Genomic DNA, 23710 nt, shown 5'->3' with positions numbered 1-23710 from the left:
TTGTAGAATTACTGTTCAATTAGTGCCTAATAGCATTGTTATTAAATACTTAACAGGGAACAAGTTATGTTCTTTAATTAATAAATACGAAGTATTAATGTCAGTCTCTGTAGAAATATTTTTCTTTTTTTCTCTTCCATTTTTCTGTAACCTCTTGACTGAGACATTTATCTGAAGAGGCCCCAATGAGTTTATGTTGGCATAACATTTTCACTTGGTTGAGATGTTGTTTCCTATAGTAATTTAAATAATGAAAGTTTTCATGTCTTCAGTCTAATGCATTATATACAGTTCCATAAAAATATATATACAGTTTTATAAAAACATATATACAGTTCTATAAAGACATATTATATCTAATAATGCAATTTTGTAAATTACAATAAAATATATTCTAAAACCATATTAAATAATTTATTCACGCTTTTTAATTTAAATGTATATGGGGTCCCAAGGCCTCACCTTCAGTTACACCTTGGGGATAGTGCAAAGAAATTTATCGTAATTTAGGGGTATGGTCAGCATTTTACTGTCATAATTATTTTTTACTCCTATTGTCATAATTATTTTTTATTCCTATTGTCATAATTATTTTTTCACTCTTATTTAAATTTATTATGTTTTTATAACTTTAACCTATTTTAAAAAGTTTATATATGCAGCTAGTTTTAATATAAGTTTCTTAATAAATAAAAAGCTTGACCTCTGTTGTTAGAATCTAATTATTTTCTTGTAAATCACTTAGATATATTATTTTCAGTAATACTAATTCCATGCTAAAGCATTTAATGAAAAAGAAATTGTGAACAACAGAAATATTTTGAGTGATTTTCATTTTGTTTTGCTACATAATAAATTGATATTCAATTTTACAGCTTCAAACTTGGAACTGCTAAAAAGAGAAATAGAGAAGCACAAACTTTTGGTAAATATTATTTGGGTTGGAGAGAAACTGGAGGAAATTGTGGAAAAACGCACTGCAACAAATAAAAATACTTTATTTTTTCATCATATGCCTTCCATTTTGAGTGCTCTTGGAAGTTTTGTTCGTGTGTCATTTCCCAATTGTGTAGAAGAGAAGGATTCATCTTGCGAGTTTGAAATAAGTCAGCTGGAAAAGGTGATATAATGTTTATTCTTTAAACTGTTGCTTAGGTTTTTTAGTATTTTCATGCGAATAAATTTATGCTTATTTATAATTAAGTTTAGCTAGGTTGTTAGCAGTTGACTTACTAACTTTCTTGCATAACTTTACTTGGTTTTGACTTTCTTGCACAACAATTTAATAAATTTTTCTCAATGTTATTTGGTGAAAAATTTCTGAATAGAAAAGTTACTAAATTTACCTAGCAAGTTTAAGTGCAATAAACTAGTGATAGGTATGGTGATTTAATTTAGTTCTGCTTTACCAAATTGAATTCTTTTATTTGAAAAAAATATTTTTTATGAAACTTTTATTGCCAGAAATGTGATTTTGAGTCTTTTGTTAGTGAGTGTTATGTGAGATAGAATTAAAAACTATTTTGTAAAATTCATAGTCTAAGCAACTGACGCATGATTAATGAATTGCTGCTAACACCTTATTTACACGAGGACTAAAAAAGAGCTCCTGAAGGCAGTCTTCTGACGTCACAAACCTGAAAAATGGCTTGTCAAATTTACACCTTTCTTGGTGTTAAAAAACACCCCCACCTTACAAGGAATAGCAAAAAATAGCTATGTAACACAAATAGCCGATGATCATCTTGTGCATAAATTCTGGCCTGACTCAAAGTTGTCTTTGCCTGGCAATACTTGCCTGAAAGCAGGTTATGACAATCGAAAGTGAAAAATCAGGTTACTGTTTGTCTTGTCACGTCACATGTCTGATGTCAAGCCTCATGCAAATGGGAAGTTACAAGCATAAGCAAGGGCCCTAAACTTACCATGTACAACCCTAAATAGGATTCACAAGATTAGTAATTTTAATTTAGCTTTTTTATGTCTTACACTCTCCAAAAAATTAAAATATAGTGGTAGTTCACAAGATTGAAATTTATTAGATTCTGAGATTTGGTGAATAATCTTCATAAAAATAGTAGTTAGCAATGATAATTTTAATTCCTCTCACGTTTAGACATCACATTAAATAAAAAGGGAGTCAATAGAGCAAACCTTGATCTTGGGAAACAGCTTTAAGGCAATTCTAATCAAGTTTCTGAAGGCCATGGGAGAAAACTGATATTGAGTGCTTTGAAAATCAATCTGTTAAAGGGTGCATTTTTCTGATTGGGAAGATGACAAGTAAATTAGTTAAGCGGAAGAGAAACAGCAAAAGGTTTTGGAAATAGTTTGGTTTGAAAACAGCCGTCTTTATTGATAAGAACTTTCCAATTGCGAAGACAATCATTGAATTCTTTTTCAATCATAAATTGAATGTGTCTATATAATATAGATTGTTGACAGCTTAGTTAACTTCTGACTGACTTTCATCTAACTGTACAAAACAATCACCAGCATATCAGGTATAAAATAATTAAAAACATGCCAAATAATTTAAGTTTAAAATAGTGCATATAAATATTGCTAAGATAGGACTCAATAGTTATCCATGATCATCCTATTGGTCATCTTGTCAAAGTTATCTTTAAAAATGGAAATATTCTGAATAAAGTACTGTCCGTGAGATGGATGAGTTCATTGATTTCAAACTGCAAAACATGATATTCACTCAATCGTTTTTAAAAGCAAGACATAGAATATTAGTGAAGAGTTGGCATCGATGGAAAACATGAAATGATCCCCGGGTTAAATATTTTTTAGTTTGTTTATAAATTCTATGGAGTGTTTCTAACAAAATATTCCTTACTTTTGAAGATAGGTGAATTATTTAGAAAGTTTATAAGAAGCTTTCGTAATGTTAACAACAATTGATCTAAACGGAGTACTAGGCCTGTGAACTTTGGGTACTGTGTAAAATCTGGCACAATTAGCAGCAGGCTCAATTTTTTAGAGTAATTCAAAATGATCACTAATATATTTACAATTTTCTTATTAGTAACCAAATCTTTATGTGTACTATGCAGTAAGAAACTTCATCAATTAGGATTTGGAATTTTTGGAGATAATTAGTTTTGTCCAATTTGACCACCTTCATCTTTTCCGTCCACCGTTATCAGATTTAGGGGTGATGATGTTTAGGTTTAAAGTAACACTCTTAAAATTCTTGTACATCATCTTAGTTTATCTAGAGTGTACAAAAATAGCTTACCCTTCCCCCCCCTTTTTTTTTTGCGTGTGTCATTTTTTTCTTTATCATCCCTGTTTTTAATGGTCCCAACCTGTCTTCATGTTGGTGAAAGTGCACCAAAACACATCAATGCTTTTAATATTATTTATTTATTTGTTTTGTAATTTTAATGTTGTTCTTATTCAACCTTCTGTTTTATAACTATATTACATAGAATTATTTTATAATTTTCTCTTTGCGTATACTATGTGTAAATTTTAGTGTATAAATTTTTCTATCAGATATTAATAATTATTTTTCAGGTAGTTTGGTCAAAGATAAAAAGTCATGCTCCACATGCTTTCCATGTATTGAGAGCTATTGAGTTTAATCAGGTGCAATATTTAGATATGTTAAAGAAGTATCGTGATGGACTACCTCGTGGCATAGGAGTGTTTGATCAGGCATGCAAGTGGGTTAACAGTCACACACATATTTGGAGTTTGTGGATGCCTGGCCTTGACAAAACCACATTATACATTGGAGGAATTTTTCCTTTGTCTGGAGTATATATGAGGCAAGCTAGTGTAGTAGAAGGTGAGACAATTTCTGAATTTCTTTCAGTTTCATCACTACTTAATCTATAAATGCTCAAGTCTAAATTTTTCATTTCATAATACTCCACAACATTTTAACATTGTGGAATCAACTGGACGAATATTAAAAAAATCTCATCTAAAACATTTTCTAACTTAAAAAAGTAAAAAAAATTGCCAAACTTAAAAACTTTTTGTAAATTTTCAAAATTAAAATAAAACTATCGAAATCTAAAACTATGTTAGAATTCAGGGAAAGAGTATTCTCATAGTTTTATTTACTAAAATATTTACTGAGTGCAAAATAATTTATTCTCCTGAGTCTTACGACTTATATATTATGTAAAGCTACATTTGAGGGACATTTAACATATCTATTTGAACGGAATACTTCAGATGCGTTGTCTTTGATAAAATTTAAAGAAAATAATACTTAAAATTTGTCAAATTCATGTAGATGTCCCCCCCCCCAAAAAAAAACTGTGAGCATTAATATGTTATCATTGTAGATTTTCTTTTTTGTTAATTTATAACTGATAAAATGAACCAATTTTTTTAAAAAATTTGACTTATAAGAATTGTTAACTAACTTTGCTAACTAAAAGTTTATGAGTGTTATAATATAATTATGTATTAATAATTAATAGTGATTAATATTTTTATTGTAATTGCTATTAATTGCAAAACAAATAAAATAGATTATGAATCCTGAAATTTCAGTTTTACTTTTTTAGCTGCTGAAATGGCTATTAAGCAAATCAACAAAAATCACACTCTACTAGAAAACTATCAATTTAAACTTCTGCAACAAAATGGACAGTGTGCTGCTGATGAGGTTATGCAAAGTTTTATCAATTATGTGACTAATTCAACATACAAGACGATGGTTGGCATTTTAGGTAAGATTTAATAAAACCTCTTTTTACTTACTCTGGACATACCCGGAAGTTTTTCCGATGTAACTCAATGGTGTTCTTGTTTAACAAATATGTTACTCATGTTTCAATTTCTTAGAAGCTGCTGTATAGAAGTAAATGCTCCCCACACCTGGAGGCTTAACACTCAGATGGTTATATTTGTGCTTTTTGCATTTGCTTAGAAACTCTCTACCTTGAATAAAGGATATAAACTAAAATTTTATAGATTTGTTTTGCCGTCTCACTACAACAAATTAGATAGTTTAAAACATATCAAGTGGACTCTTTTTGCTGATAAACTAAATATTAGAAATTTTTACATCTCATACTGCTTAGAGCAAAATGAAAAATAAATCTTTTTTCAGTGTTTTTGAAATTTATGTTGTTTGCATTTAATCACTTTAAAATCAAAAGTTCTTATTTGGTACTTATTTTAGGTCCTGCATGTTCTGATACAGTAGAGCCTTTAGCTGGTATTGCTAAAAAGTTTAATACTCTCATAATAAGTTATAGTGCAGAAGGAGCTTTATTCAACCATGAAAAATACCCTCATTTTTTCAGAACTATTCCTGAAAATAATCATTTTACGTAAGTGTTCTTCAATTATATATATATATATATATATATATATATATATATATATATATATATATATATATATATATATATATATATATATATATATATATATATATATATTTGTTAGCTTGCTTTTTAAATTACAGGAATAATTTTCTGTGATACAAGCTTCTAAGTATGTTCGAGGAGCATTTATATTCTTTTACTTTTTAGATCTGTTTATTTGAAACTATTTGAAAAATTGAAATATTCAAGAGTAGCTGCTTTGACTGAAGATGGACAAAAATATCCAGAATATATTTCACGTTTGCAGGACGAAATGCAAAACCGTAAAATGAGTTTTATTGTCAATAGAAAATTTCCTAGAGAAAGAGAATCACTTGAAATGCGACCTTACCTGGAAGATTTGAAAGAAAAGGGGGCAAAAATTATTATAGGAGATTTCTATGATTATGCTGCTCGAGCTGTTATGTGTGAAGCTTATAAATTGGTAAGTTAATTTGCAAATTTTAGGCATTGATCATTTGTATAGGTCATTTACAATAATTATTTTAGTTTAGAAATATATTTGGTTCAAAATGAAAAAGTAACTATCCTAGTTTGATGTTATAAAGTTTCCAGTATGAATGTTTAATTGAGTGTGAACAATGGCAAGATTCTAAAACCAGTAATCTTAAGAACTTCTGCTGTACCCCTTACTTGAGTTATATTTGTGAGACAATGAATGAGCAGGTTTGATATTCTTGGAAGTTTCATAAATGAGATTTTATTTAAATTTTCTCATAGTTTATCATTTGTAAAATTTGTCTGTGTTTTATAATTTCTAAAAGGTTGTGAGCCGAAAATCAATTTAAAGAAATTAATATCATGACATGAATTGCAAGGGTTGCCAGATTTTCAGTATTTTCAGTTTTTTGTTTTCTGCTAAAGTTAAAGGGATTTGCAAATTAAATAATAAATAGCTTAAGTTATATTGTAAACATCACAAGTACAATAACAGTATAAGATGAGTTTTTTAAGTTTTTATGCAAAAATAAATCAGACATAGTAACCCAAATGGTCCTATTGCCACATATAATGCTATTGTCCGGTGGTCTAGGACTAAGATTAGCTCTGTCAGGTCTTGTCTTAACAAACTGCAAAGAATGGTCTGTGTAGCCTTGTCAAACTGTCTTAGGGCCACTCCCATGGCTGCTCTTGAGAGCTTACTTGGGTTTCTCCCGTTGAATTTCCACATTGAAGCTGAAGCTCAGACAGGTATGTAACGTCTTATGTACCTTGTTTTAAGGAAGGAATATTCTAAGCACTTGTCATGGGGTCCTGCTTTTATTATGCTTAGTGATTATATGTCACTAAGATATGCTTTCCATAAGCCCTCCAAGATCCATTTTCCTACTAGAGATGAATGGCTCAAATCTCCTTGGTGGCTTAAAGGCAACTGTCTGGTATGGTACATCGATTGATCAAGGTTTAGTCTTAATTCAGGGGCAGGAATCTACTGCTTCAATGATGGTACCAAGCTCCACTTTCCTACTTACCTCTAGGTAGTTATGCCACTGTTTTTCAGGCTGAGGTCTATGCTATCATCTTGTGCTACAGGATATGCTTAGACCGGGATTATCTATACATACCTATCCACATCTGTTCTGACTGTCAGGCTGCTCTTATATCATTATCAAGGTGTAAATTCACCTCTTCACTAGTATGGGAGTGCTTCTCGGACCTCTGTAACCTTTCTACTCGTTACAAGGTTTACCTACATTGAGTGCCTGGGCATGTGGGTATTCCTGGTAATTAGTTGGCTTATGAAGCAGCACACGCTGGCTCCAGTGCGATTTTCTGTGGCCCTTATCCAGCTTTGGGAATTTCTCCTACATCCTTCAAGGCATCTATATTCAAGCTCTGGTGAAATTGCCCATGAGCAGTGGCACAACTCGGATGGTCAGAGACGAGCTAAATTGTGCTTCCCCTAGAGTGCATCAAAAAGATCTTCTTGAACTATACAGGAACAGTTAGAAGATCATTGGTCTTCTCACTGGACACTGCACCCTAAGGAGACACCTACACATTATGGATATTGAATCTGATTCTCTTTGTGAAGGTTGTCATCTTGAGGAAAAGACTTCACAACATATACATTGGGATTTTGAGGTCTATTCTGCTCAAAGATTTGAGCATTTAGGACAACATTGCATTAAAGCCTGGGAATTGCAAGATATTCCTGTCAGGTGTTTGCTGAACTCCTGACTCTTCAGCTATAAGCTCTTTCGCAAATCATGATTTAGCGTTTGGATACAATAGACCTTTGATCTATGTGCCCTGCTCTTTGGAGCTACGTGGTAGATGGTCATCCAAATGGCTCTCGTGAAAGTTTTAACCACTTGTGCTGCGCTTTGTATGTTTACTTTACCACCTATCTTTAATATAATGCTAAGACTGTAATTCGATATTACAGCATGTTTTAAGGTACAATATTTGCTATATGCTTTAAAAATGTATTTTAAAGCTTTTTAAACATTAATTTTTATAAAAATGGCTATATGAAGAAATTTTAAAGCACTACATAACATCATCAATTGAATGTCATGAATGTTTAAATAATTTTTGCTTAGCATTAACCTATAATTCTAGGCTAAAATTGATTATAGTAAATTTTTGCATTCTAAATCTTTTAATTTATGTTAAGAGCAGAATATATAATAGCAATTTATACATTTGAAGCATCTCTAATTTAACAGTATAAAGATAAGTATTTGTTTTACAGTTATCAATATTTATTTTGTTTAGTTTTTCTTAAAAACATATGCTTAAATACCAGTTCTATGCAATATTATTCTCTATTAGCTAAAATTTACATATATATTCCTAACATCATGAAATATTTTCTTGGTTTTTCTACTTTTAAGATTAATAATTGAAATCTAGTTTTAATTACGATATACTCTTATTTGCTCATTAAATTGTAAAGGATGGATGTTGAACTGAGTGGCTAATAAGTAATTGGAGCTACCACCATTGAAAAATTCTTATAATTTTCCTATAAAAATTTATAAAATGTTAATGAAGAGGGGGAATGAAAGGGTCATCAAATCATAATTTAGTTTTAAAGTAAAGAATAACCTTTACCTTAAATTACTTATTTAATACATACTTCTCATTGTCAAATATGGATATTTGTTTTAAGGAGAGAAAAAAACTTATTAAAGTATTGCAGAGAAAAGTAACTTGATTTCATTTTTTTTTCAGAAGCAAATTTGTGCTAATATTATTATGTTATTTTATTTTTTGTATTATTGTTTTCATAAGTAGCCAAGATTAAAAAAAATAGAATATTAAAAGTACCATATTTACTCACTACTTCTCCTATTTAAGAATTATGTAGGTTTTTGATTGGAAAAGTGAATATTACCTATTGCAAAGCTCTATATTGCTAAGAAATCTATATGACATAAAAAATTTTGTTATTTTGAAAAGATTTAGAATATAAAATATATATCTTTTATTAACATAATGATCACACAGATAACTCAGTCATTACATCTGCAAACTGTTTCATAGTTAATTTGATGGTTTTAATAAATCTTTAGTTTTATTAAATTTGTCTAAACTTCACTTTACCAGTCAGTTCCGGGGCTTGTGACTCCTTAATTCGTCCTTGCTTTGCCTGATGCAGACAAAAATTGCTATGTATTAAAATTAAACTTGAAAAATATATTATACATTAGCGAGTAGAACCCTTAATTTATAACTTTTTTTTATGATTTTTACATTTTTATCCTGTGGTAATAGTCTTTCTCTTTATTTTAAAAGATAAAATGTAATTCAATCTACCAAATTTTTTACATTTAAATTTTTAGGGCATGACTGCAGCCAAGGGATATGTATGGTTCCTTCCACTTTGGTTTTCAACCAATTGGTTTGATACAAGCAAAGACTCAAATCAAAATAGTTCATCATCATCTGGTTTAGGACAGGTTGATTGCACTACTCGAGAAATGTGGGATGCTATTAATGGGCATTTAAGTCTTGCTTATAAGTTTTATGCTGATGACCATGAAATTATGCAAGAAAAAATTACTGTCTCAGCCTGGCTAAATAATTATGTGAATGAAAGTAAAGAAAAAGTAAGTAAAATATCTTTAATTTGAGTAAAGGGCAAGGGGGCAGTGAGGGGACATTTCCAAATTGTTCAAGAGAACATTTTTGGAAAGAAAGAAAAGCACAACAGTTTCTATGAAGGTTAAAAAAGTTTCTGTTTATTGCCTGATATCTAGTATAAATTACAGATGCATTTTAAGTACCTATCTGGAAATGTTACTGAACTGTTTAATGTAAAATAATCGTCTATGTAAAAAGTGTGGATTATAGCTATATTCTCCCAAGCCCTTCAATTATGTTTACAATCTTTTTATAAAATGTTTCTAAATTTTTGTGTATGTTGCTGGGAAAATTAAATTTTAATGCTTTATATAAACGTTTAAAACACAGAAATGTTAGAAGCAAAAAAAGTACTTACTTTGTAGCATTATTACATCTGAAAACATCCATCTTAAGGACTCAATTGCACATTTGTCAAGATAAATATTTTTAATACATTTAGAAATAAATTGTTATAAAAAAACCTAATAACTTAGAAATCTATAACAAAATTATTATTTTTTAGTGCTAATGAAAATGATTACTGTTGAAGGTACTTTTTGAAATCGGGGGAGCTGTAAACTAGTATTTTTGGGAGGGAGAATTTCTACTTTACCGAATAGAAGTTGGGATTTGACTGAATCATAAATTAGAGTAAATTTCATCTACTTCAATAAGAAACTTTAATTAGTCTGTAGTTAATATTTTCACAACCAATTGATTTTTGCCACAAATGTATTTCTCATTTAACAATTTATACTTAATTTATTATACTCATAAAAGAGCCGGGGTGGCTCAGTGGTTAAGACACTAAACTGTTATTGTGAAGAACTGGTGTTCGACCCCCTGGCTCACTGACGGCTTGAAGCCCTTGACCCAACTCTGATCAAACTGCCACAATCAGGCTGTTAGTCAAGAAATTGTGGAATCTTATACTCAAATAGCCAAAATTCAAATAAATAATGGACCATTTGATGAATAAATATAAAAAAAATAATAAATCAATTTGCAACTAAACGAAGAAATAATATGTCATTATCATGAATCAAATAATAAATAATTAGGAAATGGAATGCTGAATAGAAATGAAATATCTTGAAAATGGCCCATTTGTTGCACCAGCTGTAAACCAAGAAAATGAAAATTCAAATCTGAAAAAGTTAAATTGACTCTTTTATTTTTACACTGCGGTAAATAATCAAATTCAACCTGAAGGAAAACTAAATTTTAAATAAGATATATATGCTTTAAAATTGCAATAAGAAAATTTGAATTTGAAAAATTGAATTCCTTTAAAATGACTGAAAACTTAGAAAGTAGGAAGGAAAAAGAGAGTAGGAGGTCACACATGACACGTCATATGAGCGATAAGGGAGAGAAAGGCACAAAAGTTAAATGCAAAGAATGAATCAAAGTTCAAAGAATTCGCAATATTAATTTAGATAAATCTTAACATCAAGTCCCCTAATTAAAATATTTCCTTTTTTTTTTTTGATGAAAAAATTTTTTCTTTTTTCCAGAAGACAGAAAAAGTTCATATTTTTTGTCAATCTTCTGAGTTATATATTTGAAATAATCATAATTTTGAAATTTGATAACTCCGAATCGAATATGAAATTTTAAACAAATGTGTTTTTTTTAATCTTTATTCATAAAAGTATCTCGGCTGCAAAAATTTTTATTTTTATTTTTCTGCAATTAAATTTTGTGAAAATCCGAAAATCTTAAAACTATTTCATTATTTCAAAGCTAATTTGAAATTTAAACAAATTAAGACGAAATACTTATTAACAATAATAAGGATACATGGCTTCCAAAAAAAATCATAATTTCCTTGCTAATAGTTTTCACTAAAGTGAATTATGTGGCACATAGAAAGAAATTTTTAAATTTGGTGTAAAATAATTTTAAAAAATAACTACATCAAAGTCATTTTAATGGTTACATAATCTTCAATCAATTCTCTAGAAATGCGCAAAATATTAAAACGTTTTATGTAATATTTTTAAGAGTTTTGTCAGTGAGAAACATGCTTGCTGATAATTTTTTGAAACGACGGTGCAGCATTCACCTATATTACTAACCAATCTGTATTTATTTATTGTTACACTTTTTAAATTCTTCTTTTTCATAAAAGAAATTTTTAATAAGTGTAACAATAAAGAATTTTGTGCCCCCTTTCAAAAATTTTCTCCACCCCATGCCTATGCAGCGACCTCCTGTAACTTCCTATCCCCGTACCCCTGTGTGGAATCACTGAAATTCACTATTGTGTACAAAAGAATTTATATATTTCTGTTGTCAATACACATTAAAAGTAAATTTTGAAAACTTGCTCTAGATAGGATTGCTAACAAATGTGTTAATTGACCACACATGAAAATATTTTTTGACATTTTATATAGAAATACTTAGCTTCACTATATATGATCACTTAAACTTAAATGTAGAATGTTTGATAATTTACAAATAAATAAATTGAAATAGTAATATGTTGCTCACTTTAAATTAATATAATATCTATAACTTTTCTTGCTGGTTTTATGATATTGCATTAATTTATAATGTCATATCACATATATTGTTCATATAGAATTCATATAGTATATTGTTTTATGATATATCATAAATTTTTTACAGTAATTTAGTTACGTAAAAAATTTACTTACTTTTTCTCATTGGTTTTCCTGTTTTATATATTATTACATAAAACATAGTGTCACATAAAAAACATATACATTAATCTATGTTTTATAGTAATGTAAAAGGAGCTCATAATATTAGATTTTTCCCCCTATTCTAGGGAAAGGAAATAAGCCATTATGGAGGTTATGCTTATGATGCAGTATGGGTTTATGCTTTAGCACTGGATGCTTTATTAAAAGAAAATAATTCTAACATTGCTACTCTTCACACTCCAAGGACAGCTAAGTATGGGATTAATAATTTATAAATTTATGTGTCAACGTTAGTTTAAAAAAAAGCAAAAGAAAAAACATCAACTTTAAATCATTTGTTCAATGCATAGTTAATTAATTTTTCTTTAACTTAATAATTTTACATTTTTATAAAGAGAAAATAAAATATGTAATGCTTGATTAATTTATTTTCTCATGATTTTGTTTGAGTTTCTTTTCAAAATTGGTTATTTGTACTTCATGTTTTTTTCCTGGACTTCTATACAAAACCATCGGGGTACTGAGGGAGTTAATTTAGGCATTTGCTTCTCCCTTAATAGAAATGGTTTAGTTTTATGGCTACCGAAGCCGGTGCCCCCTGAAGACGTTGGCTTCGGTGGTCATATTTTTATTTTTATTTCCTTCATTTCCTTTATTGCTACTTTTATTCCTTTTTTTTAAATTTCTGCTGCTTTTTTTGCTTTTTTTTTGCGCGTTTTTTTTTTCAAAGAAGTTTTATCTATTTAGAATATAAAAAATGTTTTGTTTTCTTTTAATAATGCTTGATTAATTTTGTCTTATTTATTTGAGTCAAGCTTCTTGTAACTTGATTTCATATTGTTTCCTAAATAAATATGAAATTTGTTTATTTAAGCTTTCTAAATTGATAGACATGAGACATGTTTTCATTAATGTCAATATTTTCCTTTAATATATTGACATGCTTCATTATTGACATACAATTGCTTCATTATGACCAAGCAACTTTAATTTGTTCTAACTCTTTTAAGATAAGTAAATATGATATTTAAATGCCTCATATTAGAATTTTTTTTATTAGAAATTAACATTTGTAGGGGTAAAAGAAATCCCAAATGAGAAGTTTCTTTTCCTACTTAACCAAGGTCTGCGCTAAGGACTTCAAGTTACTAGCCAGTAAATTAGCCAAATATCGAAAGTGTTAGTCAAATTTCAAAAGTCTTAACCACAAGCAAATCTTAATAAATTTTTATGATTACTTTTTTTCCCAAGAAAAATTTTAAATTAAAATACAAATTTACTATAAATTGAACTATTTTAAAAACACAAATTCAAATCAAGAATCATTTTACAGTTGAAGAGTAAATGAGCAATGAATGAGACAAATGATCAAAAATGTAGATGTTTTATCATCTGTGAGGAAAGGCAATAAGAGTAGGTTTGGGTTAATTTTTTATAACATCTTAGGCTACTGCAGTAATATAAAGATAAAATTGAAGCAGCATTTGATATTTTTATGTATTTTGCCTATCTTTTAAATGAATGTATTTCATTTTAAATAAAACGTTTCATTCTTTAAGTAATTTATTTTTTAAATGTGCTTACTTTTTACTGTCGCGATTGTAATCATTCAGAAAAAAATAATCAAGTTGGAAGATAAGTTATTTGAATCATTTTATAGGTTTTTTTACTACTTGCAGAGATTCTTTAATGAAATTTGGGGGGGGGGGACAGTGTTTTCACTACAGCGCGAGAACGCGAGAATCTCGCATATTTTTTTCTTTTCTCGCATTAAAAAATGATTAACGCGAGAAGTTCGCGCACTGAATTTATCAATTTTAAAATGCACGAATCTCTTGAATTTTGGAAAAAATTTAGTCTTCCGCCATTTTGACATGAAAACAGCTATGACAAGTGTTGAGAAAAAAAGTGAGTTCTTTATAATAAGTTGTTTAAAGTTATCTCTAGTTTTCGCTGTTAATGAATTACCAAACTCCCTCATCGACAATTTAGAGCAATTTGTAAAAGTTTAAGTCTGTGAAAACTAATCTGGAAGACCTGACTATTCCATAACAGAAATAAGTGAAGAACCTATGCTGGCAGATGTAGAGGATAGGAAAGTGTGTGCACAATGCTACAAATTTAATTAGTGATTCCGAATAGTTCAGCATCTATTGCAAGGTTATTTAGCCCCCCAAGCCGAATTAAAACAAAATATCGTAACAGAACGATTGGTAAGCATTTGAGCAAACCTAATGAGAATAGCTAATGAAAAAGTAGATACAGAACATTTTCCATATGATAATGCAGCAAAAATATTCAAAGTTCAATGTTTTAGAAATCAGAAGATGTTAAAAATTTATTATAATTAAAGAAATATTTTTTTTTAAAAGTCTATTCGGGTTTTTTTAATTTTTAGAAATCTCATTTAACTTTTTGAAATCTCACCCTGTTCTTGAGAAAGGGTGAGAAATTCTCTCCCATTTTTTTTTCTGTAATGAAAACGCTGGGGGAGGTTAACACGTTCATTGCCAACAGTGTGCAGGTGGCTATACTATGTCATTGAAACTTTGTAATCTATAAAGATAAAATTAAAGTTAAATTTTCTTAATTTAGCAACATTTTTTATTATCATTTTAGCAACATTTTTTATTATCATTTTAGCAGTATTTTTCTTATTTTTAAATTTTACGATAAGTTTATTTTGATAAACAATATGTTATTGTCATGAGAACACATATCATCTAGAAAAGTAGTTGGTTGATAATATGCATCTAGCCCTGAGCCCGCAATGAACTTGTTAATTTATATTTTAAGTTTTCTTTTCTTTTTTCCTGATGCTTATAAAATCTCTCTTCTTGCTTACATTATCTGGACTTAATATAACTCTTAATTAGTTATGCAACTTATAAGCAAATCACTGTAATCGAATAAAAAATAAATATTTTTCTTTGCAGTAGAAGAGAAATTGTTCGCCAATGCTTTTGCGGAAACACAATTTGTTTCACCGAATTTATGATTTTATTGCATTTGGTTAAGTGGTGAATGCTTAGCGCAGGCCCTGCTTGTCCTACAATAACCTTGATGGTGTTGTGTTGATGCAACTGCCAATATAAATGTTTCTGAAAAATGTACTATGAAGAAATTTTTGAAGCAATTGTAATATCTATTATCTCCTTTTACATTTTTTTTCTTGCTTTTAAAATTGTTGAATATTTTTATTTTTGAATATGGAAAATGCCAAAATATATTCCTGGTAAACTATAATTTTTAAAATTTGCTTGTTTGTAGTAAATCACAGTAATATATGTAGCTTATAATATCATTCTTACTTTTTTGTTCATGTGCGAATGAATCTTTTTATAAAAGTTATTAAAATAACAATATTTTTTGCCAAAATAATTTTATATCATTTACTAAAATTGTTCTAAAATAATGTTAGCTGTTTTTTGGTCTTGTTTTCAGTCGTTTTGTCCACTTTATAAATGAAACAAACTTCAATGGCGTCAGTGGACCATTAAATTTCTCAGGATCTAGTCGAATATCTGATGTTATAATCTGGCAGTGGATAGATAATGTTACACATCAAGTGGGAGTTTACCATCCTTCACAAATAGGTGGTGATTTAGAATTTAATGAAACAAAAATAGTATGGTTAACCCCTAATGGAGAAAAACCACATGATGGGAGTATGAGTAAGTCAAATCTCTATTTTAAATTTGTGCTAATCCATTCAAATGTTTTTTTCTTATATCTCAAAAACTTTTCTAACCATAGTTTCAATCTATCAATTAACTAATTTTTCAATCGCGTTTTCGACAGTTATTACGTTATTTATTGTTTTTTCAGTCAATTCGTCATAATTTTTAAAATAACAATAATTTTTAATACATAATTATTACAACTCTCGACATTTTCAAAATTCGAGAATTACATTCAATTTAAAAACTGATTTATAGAATGGGCGAATTTAACTGATTAGTTATTTTTACGTTAAACTATATTTCTTAAAAAAAATAAGAGTTTTTTTTAAGGTTAAAATTGAAAACTTTGGATATTTGGATTTCTTAAAAACTATACAAATATTTTTGAAATACATTTCTCTTTTTTGTGGGAATAAAGAACAATTTTCAGTTTCTAGCGTCTTGCCTTTTTTTAAGGTCTAGAATGAACCGTGTAAGAGATACATTAGCGTTGATATACATGTGTATATGATAGTTTTACTTTTATCTTATTCTTCAGTATTTTCCATCCTTTTTTTATGGCTGACTGTGTTTTAAAATTAATTATTTTTATCTTAAAATTGCTCTTTAATAGTGTTATTTGCTTAATCTTACAACTCAATTACTAAAAATTCAAACATATGTTGCTGTAATATGTCATTTTTTTAAACAAATCCTAAATTTTGCTTATACAATTTGTTGCGATTCTGCTATGAATCTCAGAATTTGGTGCTCAAAAAATTGCTCCAAATTGAAGTGTCTCACTTCCCACTCCCTGGTTTTATGAACACCAGGGTCAAATACGCTGAATGTAGACTCATTTGATGTTATTCAAGCAGGCAAGTATGAATTTAAATCTGAAAAGAAAACAGAAATTTAGTTTTTCTGTGAAAACAGCAGTATATGAGTTACATATGAGAGCAATATAGTTTTAGTAATCAAATTTCTGAATGATTGTAGTGGCAAAATTTTCAATGCATCTTTAAAATCAACCTCCTTTTTGGCCAATTTTTTATTATTGTACCTTCAACATGTTGGTTTTTTTTTGTGGGGGGGAGGAGATATATTTTTTGAATTTTCTCAGTTTTCCTCTTTGACCACTCTCATTCGTGATATCCCAAAAATCAAACTAATATAGCTGAATTTGATGTAAATGTTTCCAGAAATTGCTCTTACTCTACTGTGTAAATTGTATCATTTGTCTGTTGCAGACATGTTATCTACTGATTTCAAATGAGTGAGTGAATCTTTGAAAATGAAAAAAAAAATCACTTGCTTTTGGAAATCCTGTTCTTTGATTCTATTAACACTTTTTCACAAACCCTTAGAATTAGTTTCAATTTGTTTTCTAAGAACAAGGAGTCTAAATTATGTTAATTTGTTTTAAGTCTGCATTCCATTTAAATAAGCTATACTAAAATTCAACCGTCCTGTAATACTTTAAATATCTGAAGTGCAGGGAACTTAGCTAGATTTTGAGTTAAAAAATGAGATATAATACATGTATTGTTGATTATTAATTACATAACTAATTTTGGTTTTATTCTTAGGAAATGATTTATATTAGTGATCATAAATGTGGTTTATGATTTTAAATATTATGAGTTAAAATTAAATGAAATATTAATTTAAGCCTGATGCTCTTTTTTATTGTTGTACCTTAAATTTCTCTTTTTTTTTTTAATACAGAGAGTACAAATCAGAACTCAAACTAATCTAAATCTTGCTTGGATGGCATTAATATTTGTCAGCAAAGTTTTGAAATGCTTTTTTTCAATTAAAATTGCTTAAAATTTGATCAGACTTCTTTCATTACATTGAAAAATAGTTTAGTAATATGTTTCAGGAAAAATTATAGAACTGCTTTTTAAATTCCCATACTATACAATAAATATAAATCTTAATTTAGGCAAAGTTATTAAACTTTAATAGGTTCAAAAGAATCGTTTTCAGTTAAATTTTTTTCTAAGTTTTAAAGTTGAAAATGTGCTTAAATAAATCATTTCTTACAATTCTGTTAAGTTTAATGTATCTAATTTTGGAGAAGAAAAAATTTTTTCTTCAAGAAAACATGGTGTTTGGTTTGTTTTATTCCTATGTTTTTCAAACTGAAAATCGAATTTAATACAGTTGCTGTTTAAACTTCAGTTTAGTTTGCAATTTCAACTCTAGATAGTTTTAAAGATTTTAAACAATAAATTGTTGAGATTATCCTGGAATATTTCAATTTACTCAAGCTGTTTCTGAATGGTTCAATTAATGTTATGTTTTATTCATATTGCATACCAAGTAATTGTAAAATGGGAAATTTTTATCTATAGCAAAAAAAAACCCCGTTTTTTCAACTTTTACATAAGTTAGTAAATTTATAGAAAAAATAAATATAAATAAATTTTTAAAAGATTTCCAGTAATAAACAATCTTTTTACTCTTCCAAGATTGTATGGTATATGTTTAAAACTATTTTTTAATCAAAGATTGTGTTAAAACAACTCAGCTTGTATATCTCATGAAGGGATGGAAAATAATTTATGCTTGATAAGCTTAAGTAGCTTTACAATTTTTTATGTCTTAAAACCTAACGTAATTACTATGCATTCTTATAGTACACTTTATGTATGCAACAAATTGATATGTAAATCATTTTTATGAACAATTTGCGACTATCATCTTCATTTTTACACTCAATGTACCTAAAACAATTCAAACTTTTAATTTTAGATCTGAATGATTGTGCTCTGGCAGGTTTGAGCCAATGGCTAGGAATTACGTGTGACAACGCAACAATGCTAGTTTATATTATTGGCTCTCTTGGCTTAGCATTTGTTATGATATTTGGTGGTGGTTTTATTTTAAAAAAAAGGTAACAATATATTAAAATATTCATAGCATATTTATATATTGTTAAACTTATTTAGGATTTTATTTAAATGCTTACTCTTAAAATTAATTTTTGAGTCTAGAAAAACTCAAGTTTGAAGTATGAGTTTTATTTAAAAAGGCGTTTTGGCAAAAGTCCTCTCTAACAGTACAGTTGATTTTTTTAAATGATGTATTTTCTTTCAATTTGCATTATGCTCATTTTATAAATTTGCTTTAATGCATAAAAATATATTAAGTGATGTACAAATTTTTATTACTATAGTTCCTGAAATATATGCTGCAATATTGCCACAGCCTCAAAAAATAGGCTACAAACTTCAAATATCCTTAGAAACACTGCATCAACACAGTTGTTTTATTTATGCTTTTATTCTTAAAACTGACACATGTATAGACAAGCCTACTTTAAATTCCATAATAATACATCATTAATTTCTAAGAAAGTTTACATTCACATTTTATATTTAGGTTAACCTTAAAATTAGCATACCAAACTCTAGGGCCACCACAGAATAAAGTTAAGAAGAAATAGGATTAAAAACAATAACAAATTTGACAAATAATCAATTGGAAAATACCTTAAAAATTGCAACCTCAAATACAGGGAAACCTTTCGGATAGACCACCTCTATGTAACGACCACTTTTAAGAGTCACAGAATTTTTTCCTTAGACTTTGTGTTGAGGAAAACCTTTAGGAGAGTCCATCAAAGCCTCTCCCAGTAACCGGGCAAGCATCTGCACCAAATGCGGAAAAGGTCAAATAAGGCAACACGAAAAAACCCTCAAAACAAAAAATTTAACAAAATAAATAAATAGATTAAATTGTATTCAAAATATTTGTGTGAGGCTGTTATTTAAAGAGCTCTTCATGACAATACAACCTCGTGTTACTACCACATTTTGCACTCAGAGTGCAGTAAAGAAGATTCTCTCAATAAAGTGGGAAATTAAAAAATAAAAAAAAAAGTTTTTTTAGAAAAACAAGCATCTCAAACAAGCATCTTCTCATCTTTTAAAGCTAACTAATTTTTATGATATAAAGTTAATAGCAAACTTAAACAAACAACATTGTTGTATATTTATTTAAAATAGCTTTATCATTCATAATTGGCAAATTTGTTTTTATGCATAATTATATTAGTTGTGATCATTTTTATAGCCGCTAAATTTTATTCGTCGATTCGTCTTTTCATGACGCCAACAGAAGTTGCATTTCCGCACCAAGAAAATGACACTGACTAAAATTAAAATCGTTTGTGAAAACTCATGTACCTTCGATAATAATTTTGAAGTCAATGGAGATAATCTCTAAGAACGATCAGCCTTCTTCAACAACCATTTCGCTGTGGAACGGAGAGTAATCGCTCCCAAGTGGTTTTACTGTTTATCACATTATATTCATGCTTTAATTTAACAAAACCATTTAGCAAACTTGACAGTAAATTTAAAATTATAATTCATTATTTTTGTATTATAAGTATTTATTTTTATCTGTTGCACTGTAGATATGTATAGTATCTCAGTATAATCCTTTTTCTCCTGTTTCAGACACTAACAAAAAAGGATAAAAATTTCTTGTAAAATTGATTCTTATTTTAATGAATTATCCTTCTTAGTATTTATTATTTCTATTTTTAAGAAAAAATAACAACAGGCCACAAATGATAAAATTTAGTAGCATACGCTAAAAAGAAATACTATCTCTCTCCCACTAATGAATTTATTGATGTGATCCTCTGGAGCAAAAGGTTGAAGACTCTTATAGAGAAGTGACGATTAACATCTATAACAATACTTTATTTTAGCTGTGTAATTATGGACAAAGATCATATTTTGTATTTGCATGACATTATTGACCGACTATCTTGCTTACGAGAATTGCAAATTTTTTTATTTTTTTTATGGTAATATGGTGGCGCAGTTGGTAAAGATGTTGCTAACTTCACTCCACTGGAGGCTGAGGGTCGTAATTTTGATCCTGGAAGCAGTAAGGTGCATGTTAAATCTGTCGTGTTTAAAAATCCTCTCGTTGGTTGTAATGTGCGGAAGTTAAGAGAGAGTGTTACAAGCCCGCGTGCTGTCCATGTAGTCTGACTGGGTCAAAATTCAAATTGAATTATTTCTTAAGACTTCTTTTCTGAACTGTTTTCTTAAGGGTTGCATTTAAAAGTATCTATTTTATTCTAGTTTTTATAGATTATATTTCTAAAATAAAAGCTGTGAGGCAAAGCTACTTTCAATGATTAATTATAATTTTATGTTACATTATGTTTTTTATGTCATTCTTATTATAGTGCAAAGTTTATTATGTTTAGATATGAGGAAAAAATAAAAAGGACTGAGGATCGAATGAAAGAACTTGGTCTGAATGCCAATAATGGTCCTTTTGCATTGGATGAATGGGAAATACCTCGCGATCAAATTGTTATAAATCGAAAAATTGGGGAAGGAGCATTTGGTGCTGTTTTTGGAGGAGAGGCAAAAACTTCTGATAAAGTTTGGATTGCTGTTGCAGTGAAGACTTTAAAAAGTGGTGCTAAGCCAGAAGAAAAGGTAATTTCTCATTATATTTTTTATTCATTCAATTGTTTGCATTTCTTACTGCGCAGTGACTCCAGTTTTTATCCGTTCCAAATGTGCTAATCAAAAATTCAAATTCTTACATTTTTTTTTAATAATGGAAAAGGAAAAATATGGTAATAAAAACGACAAAACTTGTGTAGTAATTATAGTTTACCCTTATATTCTGTTCTGCTTTATTTCTTTAACAGTTTCTAAAAAATAATTTAACTACTATCTTAAAATACACTTTTGTGCAATTTAATAGAGTTGTATGCAATTTAATAGAGTAATATATTTATAAAAAATATTAAATTTAAATTATTGCTCATTACTCACTACTACAATTACTCACACTATTGTATTGATATATTTTGCTGTGACTATATTAATGCAATATTAGAAAGCACTAATTTTTGCTGATATAATCGTGTGAGCTGACAACAAGATTATATCTTTTCCTTATTTTGTTTTTCAGATTTTTAATGTCTTTTTCTTTAAACTTTTAAAAATAGTTTATTAATAATAAATTTTCTTCTGAAGGAAATTAAGTAAAATAATTATAAGTTTAAAATAAAGAGAAAACATGGAAAAAACTTAAAGATTTTTGAAAATAAAAAAAAGACGAAAAAATTATTAAAATAAAATATTTTAAGAAACATTTAAAAAATTTTAAAAATGTAGAAAAAAATTTAAAAGCTTTAAATCAAAATAAGAAAAAGATATAATCTTGTCATCAGCTCACCTGATTATATCTTCAATTAAAAGTGCTTTGTAATGTATTAATACAGCCAAAGCAAAATATATCACTACAACAGTGTAAGGAACACCAAAGAAATCTAAACAAAAGTAGAACAAATTAAGCAAAAAATGTACAATAAAACAAATCAAGCAAAAAATAGAAAATAACAATTAAAGAAAATATAGAATAAAACACAAAATGTAATATATAAAGTGAGCAACGAATTCATATGCACTACCTCTTACCTGCAACAAGTTCGCCAGATTACAAAATATGAATGTAAAGGCGTAAATAGAAAATGGTGCGATCATTTTATGGCACATTTTTACTAAGCCTGTACAGAAGCCTGTTTGATTTGTTATTTTAGTTTCCTGGGATTGGCTTGAAAACGGAATTTGAGCAAAGTAGTAATATTGTACTGGCTAATTCAAAATTTATAATTAATAAGGTTGAATTTTAATTATAAAATTTTAATATTGATGATTGTAGAAATGTTACCATTTAATGAACAAAAATTATTTTTAAAAATTCTTTATTAAATATTAGGAGATTTCTGGCCACGGATTTATCCTATAATTGGATTTGCACATGGTAAAAATATAAATTTAGTTAACGAAGAAATTTTTAATAAATTTATTAATAATTATAATATAAAATTAACTGAATGATTTTATATAGAATTTAATTGCTTTAGTTGGATATCTATTGTTTTTCTATGAAGTTCATCTGTTTATTTTTTTGATAAATAAACATTACTACAAATTCTTTTTATTTGATTTAAAATGGTATTTAAATAAATGTTTTTAGAAACATAGAGTTCTATGTTGTTAGTTAATTTATATTAAATTTAAAATAATTTCTTTTATTGTATAAATCAACAATGCAGATATTTTTTTTTCTTATATAATACTTAAAACTAAAAAATAAAAATTAATATCGTCGTCGTGATAATGAAGCAAGGTTGATTCCTCGGTTAAATATTATTTAATAAAATTGTATAATTTTGAAAATTAAAGATAATTAAATCATCAAAATTAAAGTTACACATTTAATATTAAGAGTATAGTTTTTTTCATAATAATGTAATAAGTAAACTAAGAGTGTTAATTTAAATCCTTGTAGTATTTCATCAATTTGAAATTTTGTTTATTATTAGTAATAAACCGAGAAAACCCTTATTTAATAATGTTCTTTATTATTTTATTCAATTAACTAGTGAAATTGATCCCAGGGTTAGTTTGGTAATTATTAGACCAACAAGTGATTGCTGGAAATTTAATACGAATTTTATTCAATTTTGGACTGACATGGAAATGTATATGGAAATTGTATGTTATTAATTTTAATTTTTAATCTCTTATAGATAGCTAAAAAAAGTTTATGATAATATTATTATTTAAATTACTAAGCTCAAAATTTTTACTATTTTCAACTCCATATGTAAAAGTTGTACATAAAATTTATTTACAGAATATTATTGTTAGCTTTGTCTATGGGATATAAATAAGACATAAATAAAATCTTAATAATTAAAATAAAAATGAAAAGATGAATGTGTGTTTGTTTGTATGGTTTGTTTCTATGGATATAATTACAAGATTCTTTTGTAATTGCTTAATTGCTCGATCAATTTTAGAAAAAAAATTTGAATTGTAACTCGTATCTAAATTTTTCTTATTATTATTAAAAATAAAAAAATTTCATGTAA

The 23710-nt window shown here is 28.0% G+C and overlaps 1 protein-coding gene across 5 annotated transcripts in view; it reads left to right on the top strand.

Annotated features, from left to right (window-relative positions):
- LOC107452256 (uncharacterized) overlaps nucleotides 1–23710 on the top strand; it is an 84709-nt gene that overhangs the window by 44933 nt on the left and 16066 nt on the right. For all 5 annotated transcript variants that reach the window (XM_043053184.3, XM_087156119.1, XM_021147705.4 and 2 more), the window contains exons 6-15: nucleotides 876–1120; nucleotides 3532–3805; nucleotides 4539–4703; nucleotides 5159–5309; nucleotides 5514–5790; nucleotides 9158–9424; nucleotides 12241–12368; nucleotides 15560–15789; nucleotides 18538–18679; nucleotides 21017–21254. In XM_043053184.3, the coding sequence (XP_042909118.1) occupies nucleotides 876–1120; nucleotides 3532–3805; nucleotides 4539–4703; nucleotides 5159–5309; nucleotides 5514–5790; nucleotides 9158–9424; nucleotides 12241–12368; nucleotides 15560–15789; nucleotides 18538–18679; nucleotides 21017–21254 (2117 nt within the window). The remainder of the gene's footprint in view (nucleotides 1–875; nucleotides 1121–3531; nucleotides 3806–4538; nucleotides 4704–5158; nucleotides 5310–5513; nucleotides 5791–9157; nucleotides 9425–12240; nucleotides 12369–15559; nucleotides 15790–18537; nucleotides 18680–21016; nucleotides 21255–23710) is intronic.

Source organism: Parasteatoda tepidariorum, chromosome 12 (genome assembly GCF_982258835.1).
Source record: "Parasteatoda tepidariorum strain Cologne lab strain chromosome 12, Ptep-v5.0, whole genome shotgun sequence".
Lineage (NCBI taxonomy): Eukaryota > Metazoa > Arthropoda > Arachnida > Araneae > Theridiidae > Parasteatoda > Parasteatoda tepidariorum.
The sequence above is the reverse complement of the archived record's forward strand: the minus strand, read 5'-3'. Positions and strand labels throughout refer to the sequence as shown.